Here is a 23,625-nt window from a genome sequence, read left to right as displayed (position 1 = left end):
TCCTGCTGTTATAAAAGTATATCCAGACCTGGTACCTGTGCTGAGAAAAATTTATAAACATTGCATCCATACAGTTCAGCAATTTTATTTCATGATTTGAAAAAAATTCCAATTAGGACATAGCGTTAAACAATGCTGTGTCCATACCTATGTTATCTTTTGCAAAAAGAAAGTAGAAAATAAGGTAAGACCTATATAACCTTTTCATGAGAGGGGGTGTCTGGCTGATGACATCATCAAGAAAGATTCCCCATGTGATTTCAAGAGTGGCTAAAAATTCCCCACACATGGATTTCTAAGGTAACCATCATAATCAAAGCAGTGTGAGAAATATCACCAAGAGAATTCTCCTGTCATTTCTGCGCACAGAACACATACAGGTCTTAATCTAAAGTGCCTGATTTTAAACAAGAATGGAATGTACTGACAAAATTTAGTTAAATCACAATATAAAATTTCATGAAAATCCATCAGCTGTTCCCAGGTCATTACATGCAAACAGGTGGAAAGATAGATATAACAAATGTAATAGGCACGTCTTTAACTTATAGTTACACACATGCCTAAAACGCTGATGCATGTACGTGTACATTCATCCCAAGCCAATGACGACTGATTTATCGGTCTGAAGATCCCATCAAAAATGGGATATGAGAAATATAATTATTTCAGGTAGAGAATGAAACATGTTGCACAACAGCTTTCAAATAAATTATTCAGGTCCACGCATGCTCTAAGGCAGTGGTAATCAACCTGGGGTACGCGAAGACATCTTAGGGGGTACATGAAATTTAAAAAAATATATATTATTTTATGATAAACACTGAATAATCAGGACCAGATTTAGGGTTAGCCACAGGAGACCCGGACATAAGGACATTCGATTTGGGAGCGCCATTTTCTCTCTCTCTCCTTTATGTGATTCTTATCTGGGTGGCTAGTTTCACTTTACTCCACATAGTGCTTTGAAACCTGACAACACTATTGGGCAGGATTTAAACATATAATTTTGCTTTGTTAAAATACCTTTGTTTCTTTATTAATTTTTATATGATAGGCAATAATATATTTATTTATTAGCTTGATTCTCCTTTTTCTCATTTAAAACATATTATTTAATACATTATTTTGGAAGTAATTTATTTAATTTATTTTAGATGTAGGTTATATATTATGTATAACTTGAATTATACACCAACAACTTTGGGGGTACAAACTTGAAGAGAAATTATATATGGGGGTACAGGTACAAAAAAGGTTGAATACCACTGCTCTAAGGTATATACTGTTACCCTCAGGACATACCTGAATTTGTGATGGCAGTTCTTTACTTAGTGACTACTGCATAACAGTAAATCATGGCCCATGAGGAATGCTGATAAGAGAAAATTATTACCAGCTGATACATGTCATAACACAAAGAAAAACTATACCAATTCCAAAAATTAAATGAAGAAATAATAAAAGTACAAATTTCACCAATGACATATTCTACATGATAATGCAGAGTAAGAAAAATTCTTTACAACACTGTATAATATGGTGAAAACATATTGCGGTAATATCTGGTAGAACTTCCTCACAAGAACTATTAAATATTAATCCAGAATAGAACACATAAAAATCCCTTAATAATTGTGACAAGCCAATAACTTTAACTTCTACTTAATGCACGGATTGATCCTCCAAAGTACAAACTCTTATTATTCTTTTATGACTCAATTAAAAAACCTGCAGCGTACTTCAAGATCACATACAGTACGCCACAGAAGTTAGTTCACTCAGTCTGCCCAGATGTCGAACATTTTCTAGCCAATTATCAAACACTAGAAATTAACTACATGGACACAGTAGCAGTGCATACAAGAACATGACAACTACTTTATTACGATGTTCGACAAGATGTGCATACATTTCTATTTACCATACTTTTCTTCTTAATGACTTGTACATAAATGTAAAAGATTTCACTAAAACTTTACCTAATTACTTTACAATATATTCTATAAGGTATATGGTAGAATTTCCCATAATATACGCTAAACTTCACACTCCCAGAGTATGGTAAATTAAAGAACTCCTGAAAAAGACCAAGCAAAAGCACTAAACAAGGATATTCGATATACTGCTTCCAAAAATTAAAATAGTCCTGACCCAACATTTTGAGTCAAGGAAAAGTCAAAAATATGATCATATGAAACAAAAAAACAAACAAACACTTATTCCCCTTGATTAAGGTTAATACACACACACAATAATCACTTTATAGTTTATTATTAGTAGCGACAGCAGCAGTTATATTAAACTTCTTTCTTTATTATTTCTCGTTATGATAGCAGAGACTTCCGAGAATAACTCAAGCAGTGGTGCCACACGTTTCCTAGTCAATAACTGTTATCTCTTCCTTGATGAAAAATTCAACTACTTCCTCTTCAACATTCTTCGTATCTGAATCCAGCTCATCTGTGTCGATGTCTGGCAATGAAATAAAAAGAAAGACAATTTATAATCATTCTAATATAACACATAAAAGTCATATTTTTTAAACACCAATCTCCAGAACACGTTCTCATGAGTGAAAAGCTAACATGCTAATGACAAAAACACAAATCTTTAAAAAAACTTCATGGCATTTTTTTTTGTATCCAGTACACACTGTTCAGCATGGTGTGCATTGGTGGTTAGCAGGATTCATGACCCATCAGTACATGGGTTTGATCGGGACCGCGACATTTAAGGCTCCTGCTGTGACCCCCTTTTTGCGAGATCATCGCAATGCAACACAGCTTTAATTCAAACTGAACTTTCTTCAGCACATCTGCATCTCAAGACTCTAAATTTTACGTCGCAAATTAATACCTGAATCTCTTATAAAAATCATCTACACGTACTGACAGATAGTTTCACTTACTGTTTCGTAGTTCAAGACGACATGTCTTCTCTTCGTGCCACTGTTCTAGACGCTTTGCTCGATATTCTTGGAATTCCTTCATCAGCTTTGCGCGTTTCTCAATTAGTTCCTACAATGAACAGAACAGTTACCACAGCCATCCTATGAATATGCAAAGAGTTGTACTTCCATGTTCATGAGATGTAATTATTAAGTATATGAAATAATTAACAGATAATGGAATTCAATTAAGATCCAACAAAGTTAATATTCAAAATCTTATTTTTCCACTAAAATGATACCTGGACAATTTCACAAATTTACCAATTTGGCAAGACAAAATAACTGCACTCATATTACATCGAAAAAAGACTAAGAATTAGTTATTCTATACTGTTTTATTGAGCACGCCAGAAAATGTGCGGGGCTATGCAACAATATTTATGAGTGAAGACTGAAGGAATAATGCTCACAGAAGTTTTGTAATCAATACCAAGGGACTTTATTTCTACATTGGATTACGCTACTGAGTAAATATAAGGATTTTATAGTCCTGTAACTGAAACTAAAAAAGCAGTTCTGTTACTCTTATTCAAATACAATTAATTCTATGGAAAGCAAAAACAGACTCCAAGCTTAGTTACTCTTGATATTCATGTTCTCTCAGAAACATTACCTATAAATTTCTTTTTATTTGCCCAGTTTACTGTGAAGTCAGACTGCAAATCTGTATCCACTCTTCCTTTCTAACATTCTGCCGCAGTAATGGTAATGCTCAGAAAAGATTAAGCCATAATTGCCACCACATTTAATGTCTGTGCAAAATTGGTTGCTCATCATTGCACTACAACGCACTGCACAGTTTGTAGAAGTGGACCAATAAATGAAAATAAATCACCAAACCTCATCCCAGTACCAAAATCATCACAACAAAGAAAACATCATACGGATTCATTTTCAAGGGGTGGATCAGAAAGATTTGGGCAAGATTGATAATTTTGAGAGAATTCTTCTGGTTAGTAAAGTATCTTAGAAAATAATCAATATTTAAAAAATGAAGATGCAAGGTTTTGTACCTAAATAAGCGAAATATAGGTAAATACATTCTCTTCACTTACTTTTGATGCTCTGGACTGACGCATACGGTCCTTGCTTTCAAACTGAGCACTATATTTTTTCAAATTCTTCCGAATTTCTTGCTGCTGCTTTGGGATAAGCAATGATTGAAGACGAGGCCGCCACTGAAGTCCACAAAATGTCTCAATATTAAGCCGCTTCAAGATCTTCCCTTGGAACGACCAGATCCAAAAACCTGTATCAACCTGAAATCCACCCACATTACTGAAAACTTGAAATTAACAACACTGCACTACAAAAACACAAACAACTGGAAAAGTATACAACTAAAACCCACTATTACAAGTTCATTACCATGTTTGTAAGATCCCGTTAATAATCCCTATCCTGAGCCAGATAAATCGAATGCATACCCCCAAACCCTATCTAAAATAACATCCATTTAATATTCTCATATGATCTATGACCAGGCCTTCTCAGTGCACTCTACACTCCAGACTTTCAAACCAAAATTTTGTAAGCATTTCTCATTTTCCCAAATATGCTTCAAGCCCCACCCTTCTTGATTTCATCATCTTCATAACATTTTCAGTACCAACAATAATAACATTGTCATGATAATGTTGAAGAACCATTAACCATGTAACACACTTGTAAGTGTGTCTAAATGCTACCAGTCTGGTTACATGCACGTACGTCCTCACCGGGTCTCACTATTCCATCCGATAGACAATAACTCGATTGTTGACAATTCAACCGACTGACCTTAGTTTTCCAGAATGAGACCGCAGTAACCACATATCGTCCAGTGGGATCCCACTCGACATCCGAACAAGCAAAATGCTCCGTAGAGTTCATGATGCTGAAATCATTAGTGTCGACAAACTCCAATGTGCCTCCGAGATTACGTAGGCCAGCCAATACAATAAACTGACCAGATGGTGCCCAAAACAGCGAGTTGCAAGTCTTCTTTTCAAATCGTTCTGTAATATTAAAGTGTTGGTTTATAAAATTACAATACAAAGTGTGCCAGTAGAGGCGTGAAATCAAAAATAGGTCCACCCGATGTAAGACTCCTAACCTCCCTGTGGCACTCTAAAAACATACCCTAGTTACTAGGCCCATAGCAATGCCAATTACACCTACGGGTGTGCTCATGAGCAGAACACGAGTTCATTCTTCAAAAATATTTGTAAAAATATCTTTTGCAGCTGTTCATAAATTTAGCAACAAGCACCTTTACAACTAAGCACCGAACAAGATAACAATATACAACCGAAGCCGTTTCTAAGCCGAGATGTATCATCAAAATAACAACACATAACAAATAGTAGTATCTATCAAAACAAACTAAATTGCAGATTTATAATATAATTAAACCAATAGTGACGTATGGTCGTGAAGCATGGGCCGTGACCGAGCAAATAAAACATAAACTAAAACGATGGGAGAGGAAAATCACGAGGAAAATTTATGGTCCTATTAAAGACCAAAATGGATGGAGAATCTGCAGTAATTTGGAAATTGAGAAATTGTACAACAAACCAAATATTGTAACTTTAAAAGTCAGATAACTTGATTGGGTAGGTCACTTAATCAGAACGGAGAACACCAGGACTGTGAAGAAAATTTTTATGGGAAAACCAGATGGGAGAAGAGATAGAGGGCGGCCCAGGCTGAGTTGGTTGGATTGTGTCGAGAAGGATTTGGAGGAGTTAGGAGTACGGAGATGGAGGAAGAGAGCTGAAGATAGGACCGAATGGGCTATCATATTGAAGGAGGCACTGGCTAAACTTTAAGAGCAAGAAGAAGAAGAAGAAGAAGAAAAAAAGAAGAAATAGTAGTGAAGTTTAACATAAAGTTTTATGGACTTATGCCTATGTTAACTATTTATATTCCAAAGAAATCATTGCCACTTACTGAGTAGGGACGGCGTCTGGCCGGTCTTAACTCCGTAGAAGCTGACACTAATATTTGGCCCATCGCCATGGATTATAGCAAACTTGGAACCAACGGGCTCCCAGGCAAATGCATGTATTACTTCTTTTATTTCCACACTGTCCACTGGGATCTGCTTTTCACGCATATGGAAGATCTCAAAATTGTAATACATGCCCTGAAATTAATGATAGGCTGTTAATTAACTATGTAACAATGATCTACGTGGAACAGATAACCACTTAATCCAGTGAGGTGTGCTACATGTCAAAGAATATGTTTTAAAGCTGACAAACTAAACTGTTCTATTTAAATTTCCAAATTCAGAAACAAAAAAAGTTTTGCCCAACAAGTGTATTCTATTCCACTGAAGAGGGTAGGTTTCTCAATCTTATAGTATTTGCCGATCTCCCAAACATGAAGCAGAAGTGGTAACAAACAATACAAAAGCAAGATCTCTTACTGACAGCACAACTTTTTTTTTTAAGTTTACTATCATTAACTGACAAACTTACACTGTATTTTACTTCATTTTTCTCCTTGCGGATAATTTTGCTGTAGCGATTGACGTTCACACATAGGTAATCCCCAGATTTCTGCCAATGCATCTTGCAATCTGCTACATTGAACAAGTTCTTGGCTCGGATTTCAATACGACTGTAACGAGACACGTGAAAGAGCGTCAGATTATCAACATGCACTACACATTAATAACACCTGAATTACTTCAAGAATGACGATGTTAATAAATTCCCTTTAGGAACACCAAGAGTAAGATGGATAGATAAAGTTATAGATGACAAATTAGAGCAGCAAAAGAGGCATGTTCACAGAACGCAGAACCATGAAGTCATTATTACAGAACATATCCAGATGAATATATCAATATACAATAATTATGATACGATACCCTAAATGCTAAGTATGAAGGGACAGAATGGTGGGAAGACCTAGAGGAAGATGGGAAGATGCTGAGAGACGGGATGTTGCCGGTCTGATCCAATGTCGAAATTGGAAAATGGCCACAAATAATAGATCTTTATGGAGGGAGAAAATTGAGGAGGCCAAGGCCTAATATGGGCTGTAGAGCCATTGGATGGATGATACGATACAATATTATTATTGCCTTAGACTCCAGTGTCTGCGCCCATTAAAAAAGAATAAGAGACACGAAGCAAACATTCAAACCACACTGGAAACAAAAGTAGCCTTTTCTTAAGCGACCCATCCACGTACGAGTCTAGCTTGCGAGTCCGGCTCAGCTTGGGATCCATCGAGCCAAACTCGTTTGTGGGTGGGGTGTCACGAGCCAAGTCTGCTATGCGTGTGTGGTGAAATATATCTGAGCCCGGCTCACGAGTCAAGCTCGCCGAGCCAGACTCGCAAGTCAGACTCGTACGTGGATGGGCCGCTTTAGCCAAAGAACCGACTATGCCATGGAGACGCTCAGTGGGCTCAATGCTACAACCAACATTTTGTTCAGGCCGTTGCTTAGAGACTGATATTTTAATATGTTCCATCTGTCATCTTGTGCACAGTAATCTCTCTTGCAAGCATTATTTGACTTTTTTTATGAAACTGCTTGGTAGTGCTTTCAGTCTGTTGAAGTAGCTTTACCGATCGAAGGCAAAGAAAATATGAATGTGGTTACCTAGGTATTTCTAACAGCGTAACTCTCGCAGGGACATCCTTATCCTCGGCAACCCAATATGCCAATACATTGTCAGTAGGTGACCAACTGAAATCACGAATCCCTGGGATCTTGACACTCTTCTTTTCAAGCAAACCAAAGGACTGAAAATTTAAAATGACCATAAAACTTTAACAAGCCTGGAGAGGCGTAATCCATAACTGTACAGAGCAAAGATAATAAAAAGCCTGCTACATTAATGGAAGCACTTAAGAGCAAAAGGGATGTTGTTTCTCCCAAAATTCTTTGCTGCTATTAAATAAAGCATTCTGACAACAGAATCAAGAAGATAGAATTTACAATTTAAAATCCACAGTTTTCTCATAGTTATAATTACTTTCAAAATGCAAATGGCTATACATTTTAAGACATGTGCTTCAAATAAGAGAATAAAATTATGTATACTTCCCTGTACATTTAAATTATTTTTGTGCTTCTATGTTTTAATTTGAAGAAATTTTAAGTCAGTAAAATCATGTTTTCCACTAAATTATCTCACTCACTACATGTTTGGTAAAAACTGTCTTCGTGCCTATCAGCTCACCGCGTCTCTCTCTCTCCCCATAAAATTCTGAAGTACAGTGGAACCTCAAACTTCGAACACAATCCGTTCTAGGAGACGGTTCGACTTTCGAGTTAAATTTCCCCATAAGAAATAATGTAAATTGAATTAATCCGTTCCAGACCCCCAAAATGTACCCAATATAAAACATTTTAAGTGCCTATTTCAAAAGATCATATTGGTAAATAATGATAAAACAAGTATATTTCTCTTAGGCTTTTCACCTCTAGAAATTTTCTTTCGTGCCATTATGAATGGATATTATTAAAGATAACATAAAAATAACTCAAAGAAATAAATACAACGCTTAAAAAACAGACTGAATTTGCGAGATGCTCACTGAACCAGTCACGGGAGAACTAACCAAGCAACTGCGTGTGCGAGCAAGTAGAGAGAGAAAGCGACCTACCACATGATTCTTTGTTCGAGTTTCAAGTTGTTCGAACATCAAACCGTTCAAAGTTTGAGGGTCCACTGTATTAGAATTTATGAAGTGTAATATTATTGTGCTCAGAAAAGATTAAGCCATAAAACATCATCATATGTCAAAAAGTTCTCTCATCCCAGCACAGCTGAACTTTATTACTGACTGTCAGAGAGTAAGAACAAACACACACCGGTGTCTCATAAACACTGAGAACATCTGATCCAATGCGGGCAAAGAATCTATCATCCTGTGACCAGCGGAAGATGGGCCATACTGCCGGTCCATCTGCAGAGAAGTGTCTTTTCTCGATACCAGTACGAATGTCCCAGATAATAAGTCTCTTCATATCACTTGGGTGATCATCAGCGTGTGGGGAGTAGGTCACCATATATCTAGAAAACAAAGTCAAAATTCAGCCATCTTTCAAATACACATTCCTGTTTATGCAGGGTAAACAGGCAACGAAAACAAACATCCGTCATACACGTTCTATTGTCAGCATTCAGAAACGGAACGATAATTTCAATGAAGATCAATGGAATATGCACAGTATTCGGTCCATGGCCTCCTCAATTCTCTTCTTCCATTCGGTCCTTCTGTTAGGTCCGTCTGTCCGAGGCTTTCATTGAGGTTTTGAAACATCTTCCTTTTTACGGTGCAAGGTTGTTAGCCTTGCGACCAACCCCCAACCTGGAGGACCAGGGTACCTGTCTTAGTCTGACCTCTCCCCCTCGACCAATCTGGCTTGAGAGGCCCTACCAGTAGCTCTTGGGGTCACTGAGGTACTCAAGCCCCACCACCACGACAAGGTGCAGGTACCATTAAGTGGGGCCTGAGAACTTTTATGTTCATAGAAATTCAAAATTTATAACAATTTCATATAATGACACAGTTATGTAAATAATTTATAAGCTTCTGCATATTTTTTCCTAATAGGAACTTTATACAGAAACTTATTACAAACACAGGACGTTAAAAATGGTTATTTGATGCTGACAGAACACTGTGCTGGCTGATACTACCTACACTACACAAGAGTTCAATACAGCAACTTTCTTGGTTCTAACACATTGAAATGTTAATTCAGTTAGTTACAGTAACCATTTAATTTCAGATTGATTAACCATAATTTAGTAAACAGATTATGTAGTATGAAATGGAAGGGATAATGAAGTGACTGTGCACAGCATTTGAATGGAGGGACTGATGAAAACCATGAAAATAAATTAAAATTGTCAGTCTCCAGCCAAAGGTTCAGACCCAGAACCTCTGAAAATACAACATTTAACTCGAATGTACAACAAAACCAGTATTATTTCCAAGAAACTGTAATTCCCATGTGAATAAATTTCAGTATAATTAAAAATCTTCACACAAGATGGGGAATGACAATAATTTCATAACATTTCCATTCTAATTAAAATAATGCTCATTATACTAATATTTTACTGTACAGCACACACAAGATACTTTGTGAAGTTCATTCATCATTTCTTGAACTATGGCTTACGTACGTACTACTACTAAAATTAATAAGGGTACGTACTTTTCACACGGCGAAAAGTCAATAAACTGTACACCGACATGAGAGAATCTCATCTTCTGGCTGAACTTAACTCCACCCCACAGAGCAACTCCTTTCTTGTGGAATGTAGCGAGATAAGAACCAAGAGGTGACCACCGTACATATGTTTCAGACCATCTCTATATAAGAAAAACATAGCGCACTTTGAAATATCAACATCACCCATTCAATACGATTTACCTTTCCAGTGTAAAATCATTATCCAATCAGGATTTTGGAAGCAATTCAAAAAATAAGTATCATTTATACTGTTTGTATCTATTGCTCCGAGGCACTGTCTGGTCTCTGCCCACCTAGGCAAAGTTTTAGAACTAATTTCTCAGGTGGAAGCATTTGTAGGGCAGATTCTGTTACTCTCAATGATAGGGTGATCATGAAGATGGTGGTCAACAGAGCAGACTCATAGTTTAATGTGGATTCTACTACATGACTGGGGCCTGGTATTCTTTACATTCACATCATGCAAAAATGAAGGCTAGCTTCTAAGCAGAAAATTCCATACATTGATGTGACCTGGCACCAAACCCAGAACTCCAAGAATGAGAGCCAATTATCTTAACCTGAAATCACCAGGTACCTTTACTAAGAAATATTTTATAGGGATTCTACTGCATAATTTTTCGCTTTGACCTAATATTAAACTTCACCGAACACCAAACTCAAACTACTGGCACATCCCTATTCTGAACACCCGCCACATCATTAAAAATGTTATTATTCGGTGAGAACCATAAAACTGATGAATTACTCAGAATTTGAGTAACTGTCCTCAATCTCACCGCTCGTTCTTCAAGCTTTGTTGGATCGGGGGCAGTGTTCTGCCATATCTGAACGTTGCTGCCTCCGCCTGTGACGATATAGTACTGGTCATAAGCATCTTGATCCAGCATGTAGTAGTGGAGATTGCCCTGATCCACATACGGCTGTGGTTCAGGAGGCTCCCACTCATCCGGTACCTCTTCATATCTTATTACAAAGAAAATTCAACAGAAACTGGTAATTAAGCTATGTGTCATTCACGAGGTTTGCCTGATTTTAAAAAGAAAATATATTGTAAAAAATTAAACTTCAAATAAATAAAACTAATAATATAGATACTCTCTTCATCCTTGAATACAATTAAGAAATCCACAGAAAGATCTTTTACTTAAGTCCTTACTTACTTCTTGAAATCTGTAAAAAGGTTCACAAGAAAAGTGTGCTGCCGATCAAGCTTATGGTTATTTGCCAACTTGACAGCCTCTTGAGCATGTTTAGGGTTGCTATATTCCAAGAATATGTATCTGAAACAAAATACAATAATTCACATCACATACAATCACAGATTTTGACAAAAAAAAAATCAATCCTTATTCATTACAAGTACCACCTTAACTATAACAATTTCCTCTTAATTTTGCATGCCCATGTGAGTAGCAACACACAGCTCATGTATAACAGACGGTTATTCTGTGGGGCACTGCGCACACATGCGGCTAAACATGAATACTGAGAGGCAAAAGAAGTTTGAAATTGGGCCAGCGGTAGAATATACATCTGCAGAAATTGTATAAGAGTAATTTACAGACATAATAATCACTCCTTTTGAAATATATTTTTACAGTTTATTAAACATATGGTTATATTACAGTATGCCATAAATTTATTTGCAAATTAATTCCTTATTACACCACAGCAAGCAAGTGTAGTGCACTAAAGTTTATGTGAATGGAAACTCTCAGACAACCAATGGTCTTATTCTTTCATGACTCATACAGAAATTCCATCAATTATTACCATCTTTAAACATGCTGGGTTTCTTTCTTTTTGCTGTGCAATCATGGGACACCTGTAACTTATTCAGCACTTTTATTACATATTCTTACCCTTTGGTTTGCCCATTTTCATTTGTAGGGTAATACTCATTAACAATAGTTCCAAACTTTGAAAATATCTTGTTAATAACAGTTGTCAGCTTCTCTAGACGTTCAGGTCCAACCTGTGGCACTCCATCCACCACAATTACTGATTCAACCCCATCAGTTTCGCGAGGCTTCTGTTTTAGAAGGTCACCAAGGAGTTCTACAAGTATAGAAAACCTGACCAATCACAGAAATGAAAATAACAAAGAAATATTTCCACAATAAAATGTTTGTGTGTAAGAACTGTACAATGGTTCCATATAGGGTTATATACTAAATAAGATCATTGTGAAAGACGCCTATTACGTGACTTACAAAACCACACCATGAATATCTTCAGAAAATTGTGGAATGTAATTACTTTGGGAAGGAAAGGCATAAGTATATCGCTTTGGCAGTGATGTGGTCACAAACTACGGACCCCGGAGATTGCATACATACGGCGTACGCAACTCCGGCAGTACTTTGAGCAAGGCAAACCGAACCTTAAAATGTTTTGCCCACTGGCTCTACTTCTGTCACCGGATAAATGATTCTCATTAAACTAACATATGCATTTTTGCCTTAGAAATAAGTCACTATGTTTGGAATTGAAACCGGCATCCATGCAACACGCTAACCATTGCCTTTGTGAATACACCATATGCAATTCCAACGTTACAAGAACAAAATATACATAAATTACCTTCATCGGATATATTGTCAACAAATCCTTCAGCATCACTAAAGTTCGGTTCTTCGTCATTATTTTCATTCTTATCCTGCTTATTTAGTTCGTTATTTGGAGAAGACTTCTCCGATTCTTTTTTCTTCGCCATCTTGGAACCTGCGGCACGTTGCGCATATTTAGCACAAGCCTTAACACGGAAGTAGCAATGTTGGAATTATCTGTGCAAAGCACAGACATTAGTTTTTGTAGTTGACGTACGAAGCGCTAAACTCACACGTTGATATCTGATATATCATATAGGTTCTAAGATGAAAAATTAAGACTGCACGATGGCCCACCCCAAACTAATCATAAATTTCTAGTTTATACTCATGATACTTCCTAGGGTTAAAAAACCACATAAATTTCAAAATTGGAACAAAACGTTGACAGTGGAACCACGGTTCCGGAGAATCTGACGTAGATACGTCTCTGTAATGTAATGAAATGTAATAATTCTTATATAAGTACTTGTGATATTCCAAAACGTTTTTACCAGCACAAAATTATCTAGTCTACGACGCACTACTTCTACAAGCGATTCACAGCTCATCCCTTTCCGCAATAACGAAAGCGGATTGTTGACGGCAGTAATGTAACACAATGCCCAGTAAACCGATGACGTAACAATTAGATTCCTAGGTAAAGGAGTAAAGCATTGTTATGCATGCAGCTGACCAATGTCGGTCCATATTTACACATTTTTGGTATGGATCTTACACATTTTCCTAACGCTGTTTTGCCGAATGACCCTTCCGTACAGACGTATTTACGTCAAAAACAGACTCTACTCTTGTAATCAAATACAACTTATGCTCATTATTAGGCATAAAAAAACAGAAGTCTGCTATCAGGCCATCGCTGTAAATACAACTGATTCATGACAATATTTGCTCTATTCAGGGTTTTATATTTCTCTTACTATTAATAAAATTAGTGTAACCATGAATTGTGCATTAAAAATTCATTGGGAAAATTCTTCCAGCCTATTGTTTGTTTTGCAACTCATTTACAAGCGTAAGTGGAATTAAGAAACAATACTGAACGCGATTAGCCAGATCAACTTACCACGGAGTTTGACAACTAAATGCAACACATTAGCCCACAGGTACTGTGCACTACTAGGTACATGAGATTTTATTTCAGAACATTTCTGTACAAACAAATATGTATGACAATATTTTATAATTTCCTTTCTCTAAATGCAAAATTCACTTTAATTCAATATGTATCATCTCCTACCTCTGAAATATTATAAAGTAACACTTCAAACACCCAAACTCAAGCACACATAACCACTTTTCAGCAAAGTAATCCCTTTACAACATTTCACATCATTATCAATCATAAGAACTGGAAATTTCCTTTCTTTCGACAGTGTTGAAATGAAGGTAAACAACCCTCCCTCTGAAGATGCCTGTCTTCTGAGGTGTTGCATCATGTAGTCTGGCAGAAGTTTACTGACATTTCAGATGTTGTTGTTGCCTACCTCATCATGGCGAGTAATCCACATGTGAAGCACAGGAACCAGTCAGTCAATGCAGAACCTTGGCCAGACCAGTGGGTAATGGGGTGTGCATTGGGTGAGGGCAACGATTCCTCACAAAGGAACTGCATTAAGCTTCTTTTAATCAAATTATTGTTCCTGTATATTAAAGTGTCAGTTATGTTAATTTATCCTTATCGTCTTCTACGCAAGGTACGATGAAGATACGGAGCAAGTTCTTTTAACATAATCATTTCATTGACATTGCATGCTCTCTACAACTCACAATTTTTAGCATTTTTAGTGAAATAATTATGGTGTCAAAACCACGAACTGTTCAGGACAGATGTCCAGTCTTTTTAAGATATTTTTATTGGACTTGGTGCCAAAAATATTTTTCATTCCTTAAACACTGTCACACAATATACATTTAAACTGTTAGTTTTTCTACAATTTTTAGCATAAAGCTAAACATGATGTATTGTGGAATGAAAATGTAAATGCATATTTTCTCAGTATATAACAGAAAATTGCAAACATACAAAATCAACATCCCTGTAACATTTAATAGTACATGTTTAAGTTCCTTTCATCAAAGCATCAAACTAGTGTGAAACAGACATACAGAAGTGAAAACAGACATGATCAACAGCCCAAGAAAATTGAAAATTAAAGTATACGTTAAATAAACATGGGGACATACAACATAGGGAAGAAACCAAATGAGATAAAATATATAACACAAGTGGGAAAGAATGTACAGATACAAAACAAAGAAAATGGAGAGAGTTTTATCATAGTATTACCCATTCTCACAGAAATAGAAATGAATTATGACGATGACGATAAAAATAACAATCGCAGTCTTAAATACCATATATACATCTCATATAGAGGAAAATATAACTAAAAAAACAAATATTTATTATTTTCAAGCATTCAAAAACAATACAATGGAAAAATGCAAGTGTATTCCCGATATGTTAATTAAATATATTTGTTGTATATGTTATAAGTTGCATATAGTTCAGAGAGGAACAGGAAACCAGAAAAACAAGATTTCTCTTGCCAACTATTCCACACTCTCATGCTCTTCCAAGTGTTTCTAAGCTACTCAATTCTTATTTTACTGGGTCTTTCCGACATACTTCAAAGATGGAAAAGAAACTGCAAAGAATGTATGTCAACTGGAATAATCCAGACAACTCCACCAGATAGGGAGGTAGGAGTTCAACTGATGTCGGAAGTCGCTTTGCAAAAACCTTATAAACAGACAGCAAATAAGGTGACCACACCACATTATAACAATTAAAATCATTCAATGCAAAGCAGTTAAAGATGTAAATTATCTTTGCTACAACTCATCAGAAATTCATTTTCTAATATAAAGGGAATTTTAACCTCAGACTTCATTCATGTTAATTTGTAATCTACATCTCAAAATGTATATCACATAAAGCTGGATAAACTGTATATTTAGGGTTGATAATTTGAAGTAACGTCTACAAAACTTTAGGACAGAACTCACAAAAAACAATCAAACCAAACTAGTATCACAAAAATATAACTACAACAAAGCTTCTCTCCATAATGTCACTTTGAATAATCTTCAAGATGCATATATTATCTTCATAAGTTATCACATTAAAAAATACTGAAAATAAAATGCCACAGATTTTTGAAAATCAACACATGACTACTTAAAATGATTATATGATGAATATTTTACAGCACTTCAAGCTATATAATTGCAAAAATGCTGTATTATGCTACCAGTAATATCACATTCCATCACTCCAAAACAAGTAACTACCAATCAGAATACACTTGCCTTCTTAATTCATTGGACCATACTTGCGACTCGGTGACCACGAACCGCCAGGTTCTGGAATATCAGAACGGTTCACTGTAGTGGACATAGATTCTCGAAGCCTCTCTCTAAATGTCTTGTATTCCATGTCATTTACTTGTCCAAAATCAAAATCTGCTACTTCTATTATGTACCTGTATGAGACCAAAAGATATACTGAAAAGATTCACATAATCACAGACTACAAAATTACATAACAGTTCACACGCTACAAATACAACTAACTGCAAAGTTCTAACACCACTAGTACCAATACATGCCACTGGACACAATGTCTAGTCTTATCCATTCACCTTGCACCCTCATAACCTATCTTAATGGCAATTTCAAGATCATTCATGTGGAAATTTTCCAAGCTCAGTCAGTATAGTGACTAGCTATGGGCTGGCCGGCCGGGGTTCGATCCCCGGCGGGGGCAGAGGATTTTTCCTCTAGCCTCTGCGTCCAGACCGGCTCTGGGGCCCACCCAGCCTCGTATCCAATGGGTACTGGGGTCCTTTCCCGGCGGTAAAGCCGGCCGGGGCGTGACGCTGACCACTCATCCCCATCTAGTGCCGAGGTCAAGAATGAGTAGGAGCTATACCTCCACTCCCCCCAAGCGCCTACATGGCGTACAGTGGGACAGCTTTTACTTCGCCAGAAATTCAGTTTGCCTTCCTTGTCTCTGCCACCCTAGACATATGCCCTGGCAGATTACACTATCCTAATAATAATAATTTCAAGTTTAAATTTTTATTCCAAAAAATAACAAAATATGTATATGCCATCATTAAAACTGTTTGAAACAATAATTTTGTTAAAATGAATGACAGGTCTTTGGCTTTAAATTTATAAAACTTGGCTAGAAAATACTTGAATCTACAAGAAGCAAAACAACTTATCAACAAACAGTGTTTCCTTCTTCATATGATGTGGATTTTCATCAGAAATCAAACTGCCTCAAAACATCAAACTCACTCACAGGCTGACTGCCAGCGACTGATGCTCTCTGCGGGCGGGAAAAAATTCACGCATGCGCATGAAGGTCCCCTACACCCCCCCACCGGAGGACACCTCCCGTGCTTCATTTGTTTCCGTGGAAAAAATTAAGGTGCGATACATTTTGAACAGACCTCATACATGCTCACACACAAATGGTGTACGTAACACTTGCCTGTTTTTGCTCTGGACATAGTACGCTATGCCAAACACAATGAGAATCACAGCAATAAGACTGCAGGATACTGGCACCACTATTACGGACAGCTGAGCATGTTTTGTAACTGCAACAACAACAAAAAAGTGCTTCATTCTGGACTGAATATGGAACATTGCAACTAGGGCACCCAGTGAAGCAATGTGATCTGGTACAAGCCCAAGCCCACAGAATCTTCATACACTTCAAAGAAAGTTGTTTTTCAAGGTCCCCTTGGGTCAGACAATCCTCATGATTGGGCAAATGAAATCTGTTTCACAGTTTTACCATTCTCCCTATACACTTACACCATATAGATCCTCATTAACTACATAGTTCTTCGATTCACTACAGGATGGTGACAATGACTGATTTTTTTCGGGGGGTTTATCAATCCTAGGATTGGTTTGCAACCCCATTTCAGGGTTGTTTCTTGCGAAGATACCACGGTGGTTTCGCCTTGCCTTCCGTGACCAGTGTTTATCCATCAGACTGGAAGAGAAAGGACGCGGACAAACATCCATGCCTCGAGTGGGACTCGAACCCACAGTCCCAGTGGCCAGGCCCCTGCCTCAGACCACGTGGCCACCGATTCATTATACAAATTATAGGTTGGACACTGTCTGAGGTATTATATTCTATATGCAATATTTCAGGAGCTGACTCTCTTTGTGGCGTTAGGCAACCAGTTGTCATTACACTGACAAAATGGTATTATTTTTTTATTTTCATACTGGAGGCAATGGTCCCAGGTTTAATCCCAACCATCATTAGTAATATAAAAAATAAAATCAATCACGTGAGGATGTGAACACAGCCAACTTCTGAAATGTCATGTACAGGTTATTTTAAACATACCTCAGGCGATTGGTGACATAATATTAATATATTACATAATTCTTTGTTGAAATTAAAGTTACCTTTGAATAAAATAATTTCATATATAATTTATATAATTTGATAATGTGTTGAAGTTCATAAATTCACTGTCATAGTTACCCGTTGTCCTAAAAACATATTTGATTAGCAAAAGAAAGTACCCATGTGATTTTTTGTACCCAAGGTAAAGCCTGCTTCTTCCATATTCTCAGGTGATCAACATGTGCAACGAATAAACTCAGACTGATGTAGTATCCCAGACATAATATTAAATTTTTGGTATTAGAATCAGAAATGAAAGATCCTTGAATGTATATTATGCATTAAGATGTAAAATGAAACACTCTAGAAAAATTATATCAATATATAACCAACTTGCTTAAATTAATAACATGATTACAGACAAGGACAATAGGAGAATCTCACCTTCGTAGATGTTAATTCCAACTTTTGTTACAACCTTGGACACATCATTTTTGATAATGATTAAAACAGTATACTGCGATGGTTCACGAAAATAATGCACTACTTCAAATCGGCAGTCTGGTCTTGTAGCAAAATATGTACAAGTCTCGTTGCCTGCAAAAAAGAATACGAAGTTTAAAAAGTCTGAAAATGATAGCTACAGGTTCAGATCTAGACTTACGCTTTTGTATCTACGAGACCTTCGAATAAAATAAAAATAAAACAGATACAACAACAAATAATTTTAATGTTGCAGTACTTTTGTCTTCTTCATTTTTTGAGGTTTAGAACACTCCTAAATCAGATTTACGATCTTATTATGATATCAAGTCATAATGCTGCCAGAAAAAATGAGTTCCAGTACACATACGACACTTTGCAATTCCATTCCTCTAAGCTGATATTTCAAACTGCATACAAGGAAATAAGGAAACTTACCTGTGACATTGTATGAGCCAGGTAAGATTCTAATGCAGTATTCAAATATCGCAGAGCCATTGCAATACACTTGAAGATTCAACATATCGCCATGCTGCAGCCAATTTGTGCCCAACACAGAAACATTTTCCACTGGAGCTGCAGTATTAAAATACACCAAAATTCAGTTTCATAAACACAGAATAAACATAATAAGTTTAACGGATGCCCTGTAATGAAATGCATGGAATATATTCCTATACACTTTTCACAACTCATTGCCAATTTCTTTGCAGAAATAAATCTACTGTTGTAAAGAATATATCACTCTGCACAGTCAAAGATTATAACAGACCAAAATGTACCAAAATTAAAAACAAGAAGTCTGCTGACTGGTTATGTGTCCAAATTTAACGCATCACAAAGTAATATGATCAATAAATTCTTTAAATGGCCAAACTGTTAATTGATTGAGCAATCTCACATTAGACTTCAGCTATCCAATCTTAATTTTCTCTCAACCTTTCAACAGTAGGTAAAATAAGAACATATGATAACACACGGGGTCCGCAGTGGCCGCTCAGTCTAAAGCGTGGGCCTTGTGCCACTTGGACCGTGGGTTCGAATCCCACTCAAGCCATGGATGTCTGTCCGCATCTTTCTGTGTTGTGCTGTCCTGTGTACAGATAGAGGCCTCACGACGGGCCAATCCCTCGTCTAAGGAATCCTACTGAATGTCTATAGATCAAGCCAACAAAAAAGTTGGGACCCGCAGTGCTCAGGCACTTGAAGAACGGGTCATTCCCAGTATCCAGTATGATAACACACATTAATGTCAAAATTAATGTGTATTATCTTACTGGATACACACAATGGAATGGCGATAGATTTTGTTTTACGTTATAATCATCTCTTACAATTATAAATACTTTCATTAGGAAAGATGGCCCGAGTTCATCGAAGTTGATGTTGTTCTTCTGTGTTGTAACGCAGTGTGGACTTGTAGATACAAATATTTTGGAGAAACACAGTCTCTGTTCTCAGCCCTGAAGATGGAGATGGTATGTTTCTCTGAAATGCAGGTATCTACTTTCTACATGGCATTACAACTCAGAAGATATCTTCACAGCCATGAGAACCTCAAATTTCATACGAGTTCTTACCTCTGACAACAAGTCGCCTATGGAAGTAGCCGTAAGTTTTGTTTGGATCAGGAGGTATGATGGATGAATTCAGGCACACATAAGGAACAAAAACTGTGTTGTTTTTCAGTGTTTCATTATGCGTGTTAACTGCGGGAAGTATAAGTGGCATGTTCTGAACATGAGATATATGCATGGCGTTGATCTCATTGGAATTTATTTGAAATGAAATATTTTTTGGAGCCACAGTAGAAGTAGTTGTTGCTGCCGAGGTAGAAGGAAGAACAGTGCTACTAGTTGGTATGACTGTAATAGTGGTTTTCGTTGATGGTGTTGTAGCAGAAGTGGTATTAGGGGAAACAGTTGGCGGAGTAGGGGTAGTACTTGTGGTTGTTGTGGTTGTGGATGGAGGTTCATATGAGGCTATTATGAGTGCCTCAACATTATGTATTTTTCCAGGCTGAGTATAGCTGAAGTTGAATTCATATCCCGGTGTCTGGCCGTAGAAAGTGCAGTCCACAAACCAGTATGTCAAAATGCTTGTAGCACTCTGCGTAAGGAATGCACTATCTGCCTCCGTCAGATCAACGCGATGAGTCACTTGCTCCTTACTAGATACAAGACCAGTTTCCCTCAGATGGCCTGACTGTAGCAACGACATTTGCCCATTAAGCAGAGCTACAAAAAACAAAAAACGTTCAAAGTTATTATACTGATTAATCCATATCCACATGTATGTGTGCGCAAAAACAATTGGTATTTCAACAGGTAATACCATCACATTTGCCAGTAACCTCCTGATGCAACAAGAAACAGGCGTTTCCCCAAACATTATTAAAAAATTACACCAACTGCAAGCCTAGTGCGTATGGCTTCCACCTTTACTGTGATAAAAAAATTTCTTCATTTTGTTTGACTAAATTGTCTAGGTATGATGACAGACACTGAGGGTCATGAAGAGTGAAGTTTAGTTGATTGTCATTAAGGAATCCTCAGGCTATAGCTTCTGCTAAACAGTACTTTTAGAAAGAAAGAAGTTAATCACCTGATCTGAGTAAAGAATTCAGTCTTAGAACTGAATAAGAAGTTGGTTAACTAGACTGATTACAGAATTTAGGTTTAGAACTAAATTAGAAATAGGTTACCAATCTAAGGGAAACATTTAAATTTAGAACTAAATGGTGGAAGTGCCAAACTATTCCATGCTCACTCTTTTGGCTCATTCGCAACACTGGCACACACTACAATGAATAAAATGCTATTCACTGCATGGTGATTCATAAAAATGGTTCACAACCATAGTAATCCTCTCAGACTTTAATTTTGTAGAATAAGTAACATTAAGCTAAAAACATAACCTGCTTCCAAGAATAATAATAATAAGAAGCTGCAAACTTCAGAATGTGCAGTAATATAAATCAGAATGAAGAGAGATGTCACATTTATACACTAAATATTTATATTCATTTCATTACCTGTAATATTAAAATTGATTCTCTGGCTACAAATAGGCCAATAGAAAATCACGTATTTGTCAACTATAACTTCAACTTCATAAGGTCCTGGGGCATATGTATGTGCTGGATATGACACATTCCAGAATGCTATTGTCTCTGGTCCCTCACTCTGCAAAATAGTAACAGAATGATTAGGGTCGAAGCAAAAAAGGTATGACAGCATGAAGTCCACAAATCTGGAACAGCTATAATATACCATATTATGATCTGATTTAATGTTTTATTTACACTTATTAGATAGGCAAGAACAACTACAATGTACCTGGCTTCATAACCGGTCATTAAATTATTTTCTTTCATTTGTTTATTAAAATAGTACTGCAGTACACAACTTACAAGACAAATAATAGATGATTTTAAAAATGAAGTTATAACAATTTTATAATTACAACAAACATTTTGTCCATAAATTAATGTTAAACCATTTTTTCTGAAAGTGTAAGTTACAATTACAATACAGTATAATAATAATAATAATACTGAACCATATGATTTAAACTTTTACTGTGTTCAGTGTAGGATAGCATTCAAACAAATAAGGCCATGTATTGCATATTCGTATCTGTATGTACTCATTAAGAATTGTTGCCTATCAGTGGATGCCAAACAGTGAAACGCAAGTTTCATAATCAGTCAATTCAAATGATCAAATGTATGATCATAATAAATGACAGGTTCATGATTCTAGAAACATTTATGTACTGACAATCATACTTCCTTGTCCAGGATGTGCTATGGATGTGTAAGCCAGTGTAAATGAAAGTTAAAACTAAAAATAATGAGGTAGCTAACCACACTAGTATGCTGGGATATTGCATTGTCTCGCCAGTGAAAACGAAATGATCCTGAGGGTGGTGTTCCATAAGAAGTAAATAATTCTGCCTTAAATGTGATATTTGCACCCAATACCACTGGCCCGTTGCTGGAAAGTGTTACAAAAGCGCTCTCACCTGGAAATAGAATTAGCATTAGCATAGTAAACGACACACGATTTTGTATACTTCCTGCTTATGGCATTTCAGTTGTTTTACAAACTGTAAATTATACAAAATTGTTTAAAATAACTTACCAGTGCATACATTACACAGAAAACCTAAAAGGAATAAACATATTCTAACACCTATCATTGTAATTCTATCTCACAAAACATATCGCCACAAAACCTGCAATATATACCACGGCTTGCCAACTTCTGTAAACCGTGTACCCCTCGGAACGCGGAAAGTGTCAAAGGAAAGTTGGCAAAACGTTCGTCAGTGACATCTTTGAGCTGAGAGGCTTTGCTTGAACTCATTAACATAAATCAAACAAATATCGCCAGTCGGCTTGTCGTAACCATGGAAAAGTAATGAATGGTCGAACTTTTTTCTAGTAATCTGAATTATTATATTAATGCAACCAGAATTGGGTACAACCAAATAAAAACTATAGAGGTTATGTGTGCTTGTACTTCTTGATGGAACAGTACGAACGTAGAAACAGTTGGCAACCATGGATATATTTGGGGCGGGTGTTTAGTCTGGTGGAGTCGGGCTGTTCCAATAATGATGATGCTTTTATTTATTAATTTGAAGATACTGTGAACGTTAGAGAAATTTCTTACAGCGTAGGTAGCGGTGTCTTTTGGTATTGATTTGAAGAGGTGGTTGGACCTAGGAAAATGGAAGTTTAGCTCCATGCATTCTTAACCTTGGCACAATATGGAGATGACTGATGAGCATACCCTTGGGTAAAGAACTCCTGGTACATTGGATCAGAGAATATTACTTCAATTATTCAATATGAAAATGAAGTACTGATAAACAAAACCATTTTTTGTCGGTACACTGAATTATCAGGATTTCAATGTTTAAGTACAATGGGAGAACTGAATTCATAACACAACATGATAACCAC

The 23,625-nt window shown here is 36.6% G+C and overlaps 2 protein-coding genes across 4 annotated transcripts; both read right to left on the bottom strand.

The window, feature by feature from the left end:
- Positions 1–69: 69 nt before the first annotated feature.
- eIF3b (eukaryotic translation initiation factor 3 subunit b) lies at positions 70–12,931 on the bottom strand. The gene is made up of 13 exons (XM_022081334.2): positions 12,756–12,931; positions 12,035–12,230; positions 11,333–11,452; positions 10,949–11,135; positions 10,131–10,288; positions 8,775–8,976; positions 7,557–7,699; positions 6,421–6,562; positions 5,888–6,083; positions 4,733–4,950; positions 4,009–4,212; positions 2,912–3,020; positions 70–2,475 (listed from the first exon to the last, which is right to left on the bottom strand). The coding sequence occupies exons 1-13, from the start codon at positions 12,886–12,888 to the stop codon at positions 2,381–2,383; spliced, it is 2,103 nt and encodes a 700-aa protein (XP_021937026.1). The 5' UTR covers positions 12,889–12,931; the 3' UTR covers positions 70–2,380.
- A 957-nt stretch (positions 12,932–13,888) lies between these two features.
- Positions 13,889–22,948, bottom strand: LOC110838264 (uncharacterized). 3 transcript variants are annotated; one of them, XM_022081310.1, is made up of 9 exons: positions 22,799–22,948; positions 22,522–22,679; positions 21,688–21,838; positions 20,234–20,890; positions 19,092–19,229; positions 18,615–18,767; positions 17,289–17,397; positions 16,097–16,269; positions 13,889–15,919 (listed from the first exon to the last, which is right to left on the bottom strand). In XM_022081310.1, exons 1-8 carry the CDS (start codon positions 22,854–22,856, stop codon positions 16,101–16,103), a joined length of 1,593 nt encoding a protein of 530 aa, XP_021937002.1. In that variant the 5' UTR covers positions 22,857–22,948; the 3' UTR covers positions 13,889–15,919; positions 16,097–16,100. The 3 variants fall into 3 exon arrangements, with proteins under 3 accessions (XP_021937002.1, XP_021937003.1, XP_021937001.1); XM_022081311.1 differs by having other exon boundaries at positions 13,889–14,424; XM_022081309.1 differs by having other exon boundaries at positions 13,889–16,269.
- Between the last annotated feature and the right edge of the window lie 677 nt (positions 22,949–23,625).

The sequence above is a fragment of the Zootermopsis nevadensis genome, unplaced genomic scaffold (assembly GCF_977971745.1).
Source record: "Zootermopsis nevadensis isolate Lab colony 2312 unplaced genomic scaffold, Znev_1.0 Znev_ptg000003l, whole genome shotgun sequence".
Taxonomy (NCBI): domain Eukaryota; kingdom Metazoa; phylum Arthropoda; class Insecta; order Blattodea; family Termopsidae; genus Zootermopsis; species Zootermopsis nevadensis.
Note: the sequence above shows the minus strand (reverse complement) of the source record. Positions and strands in the feature narration are given on the sequence as shown.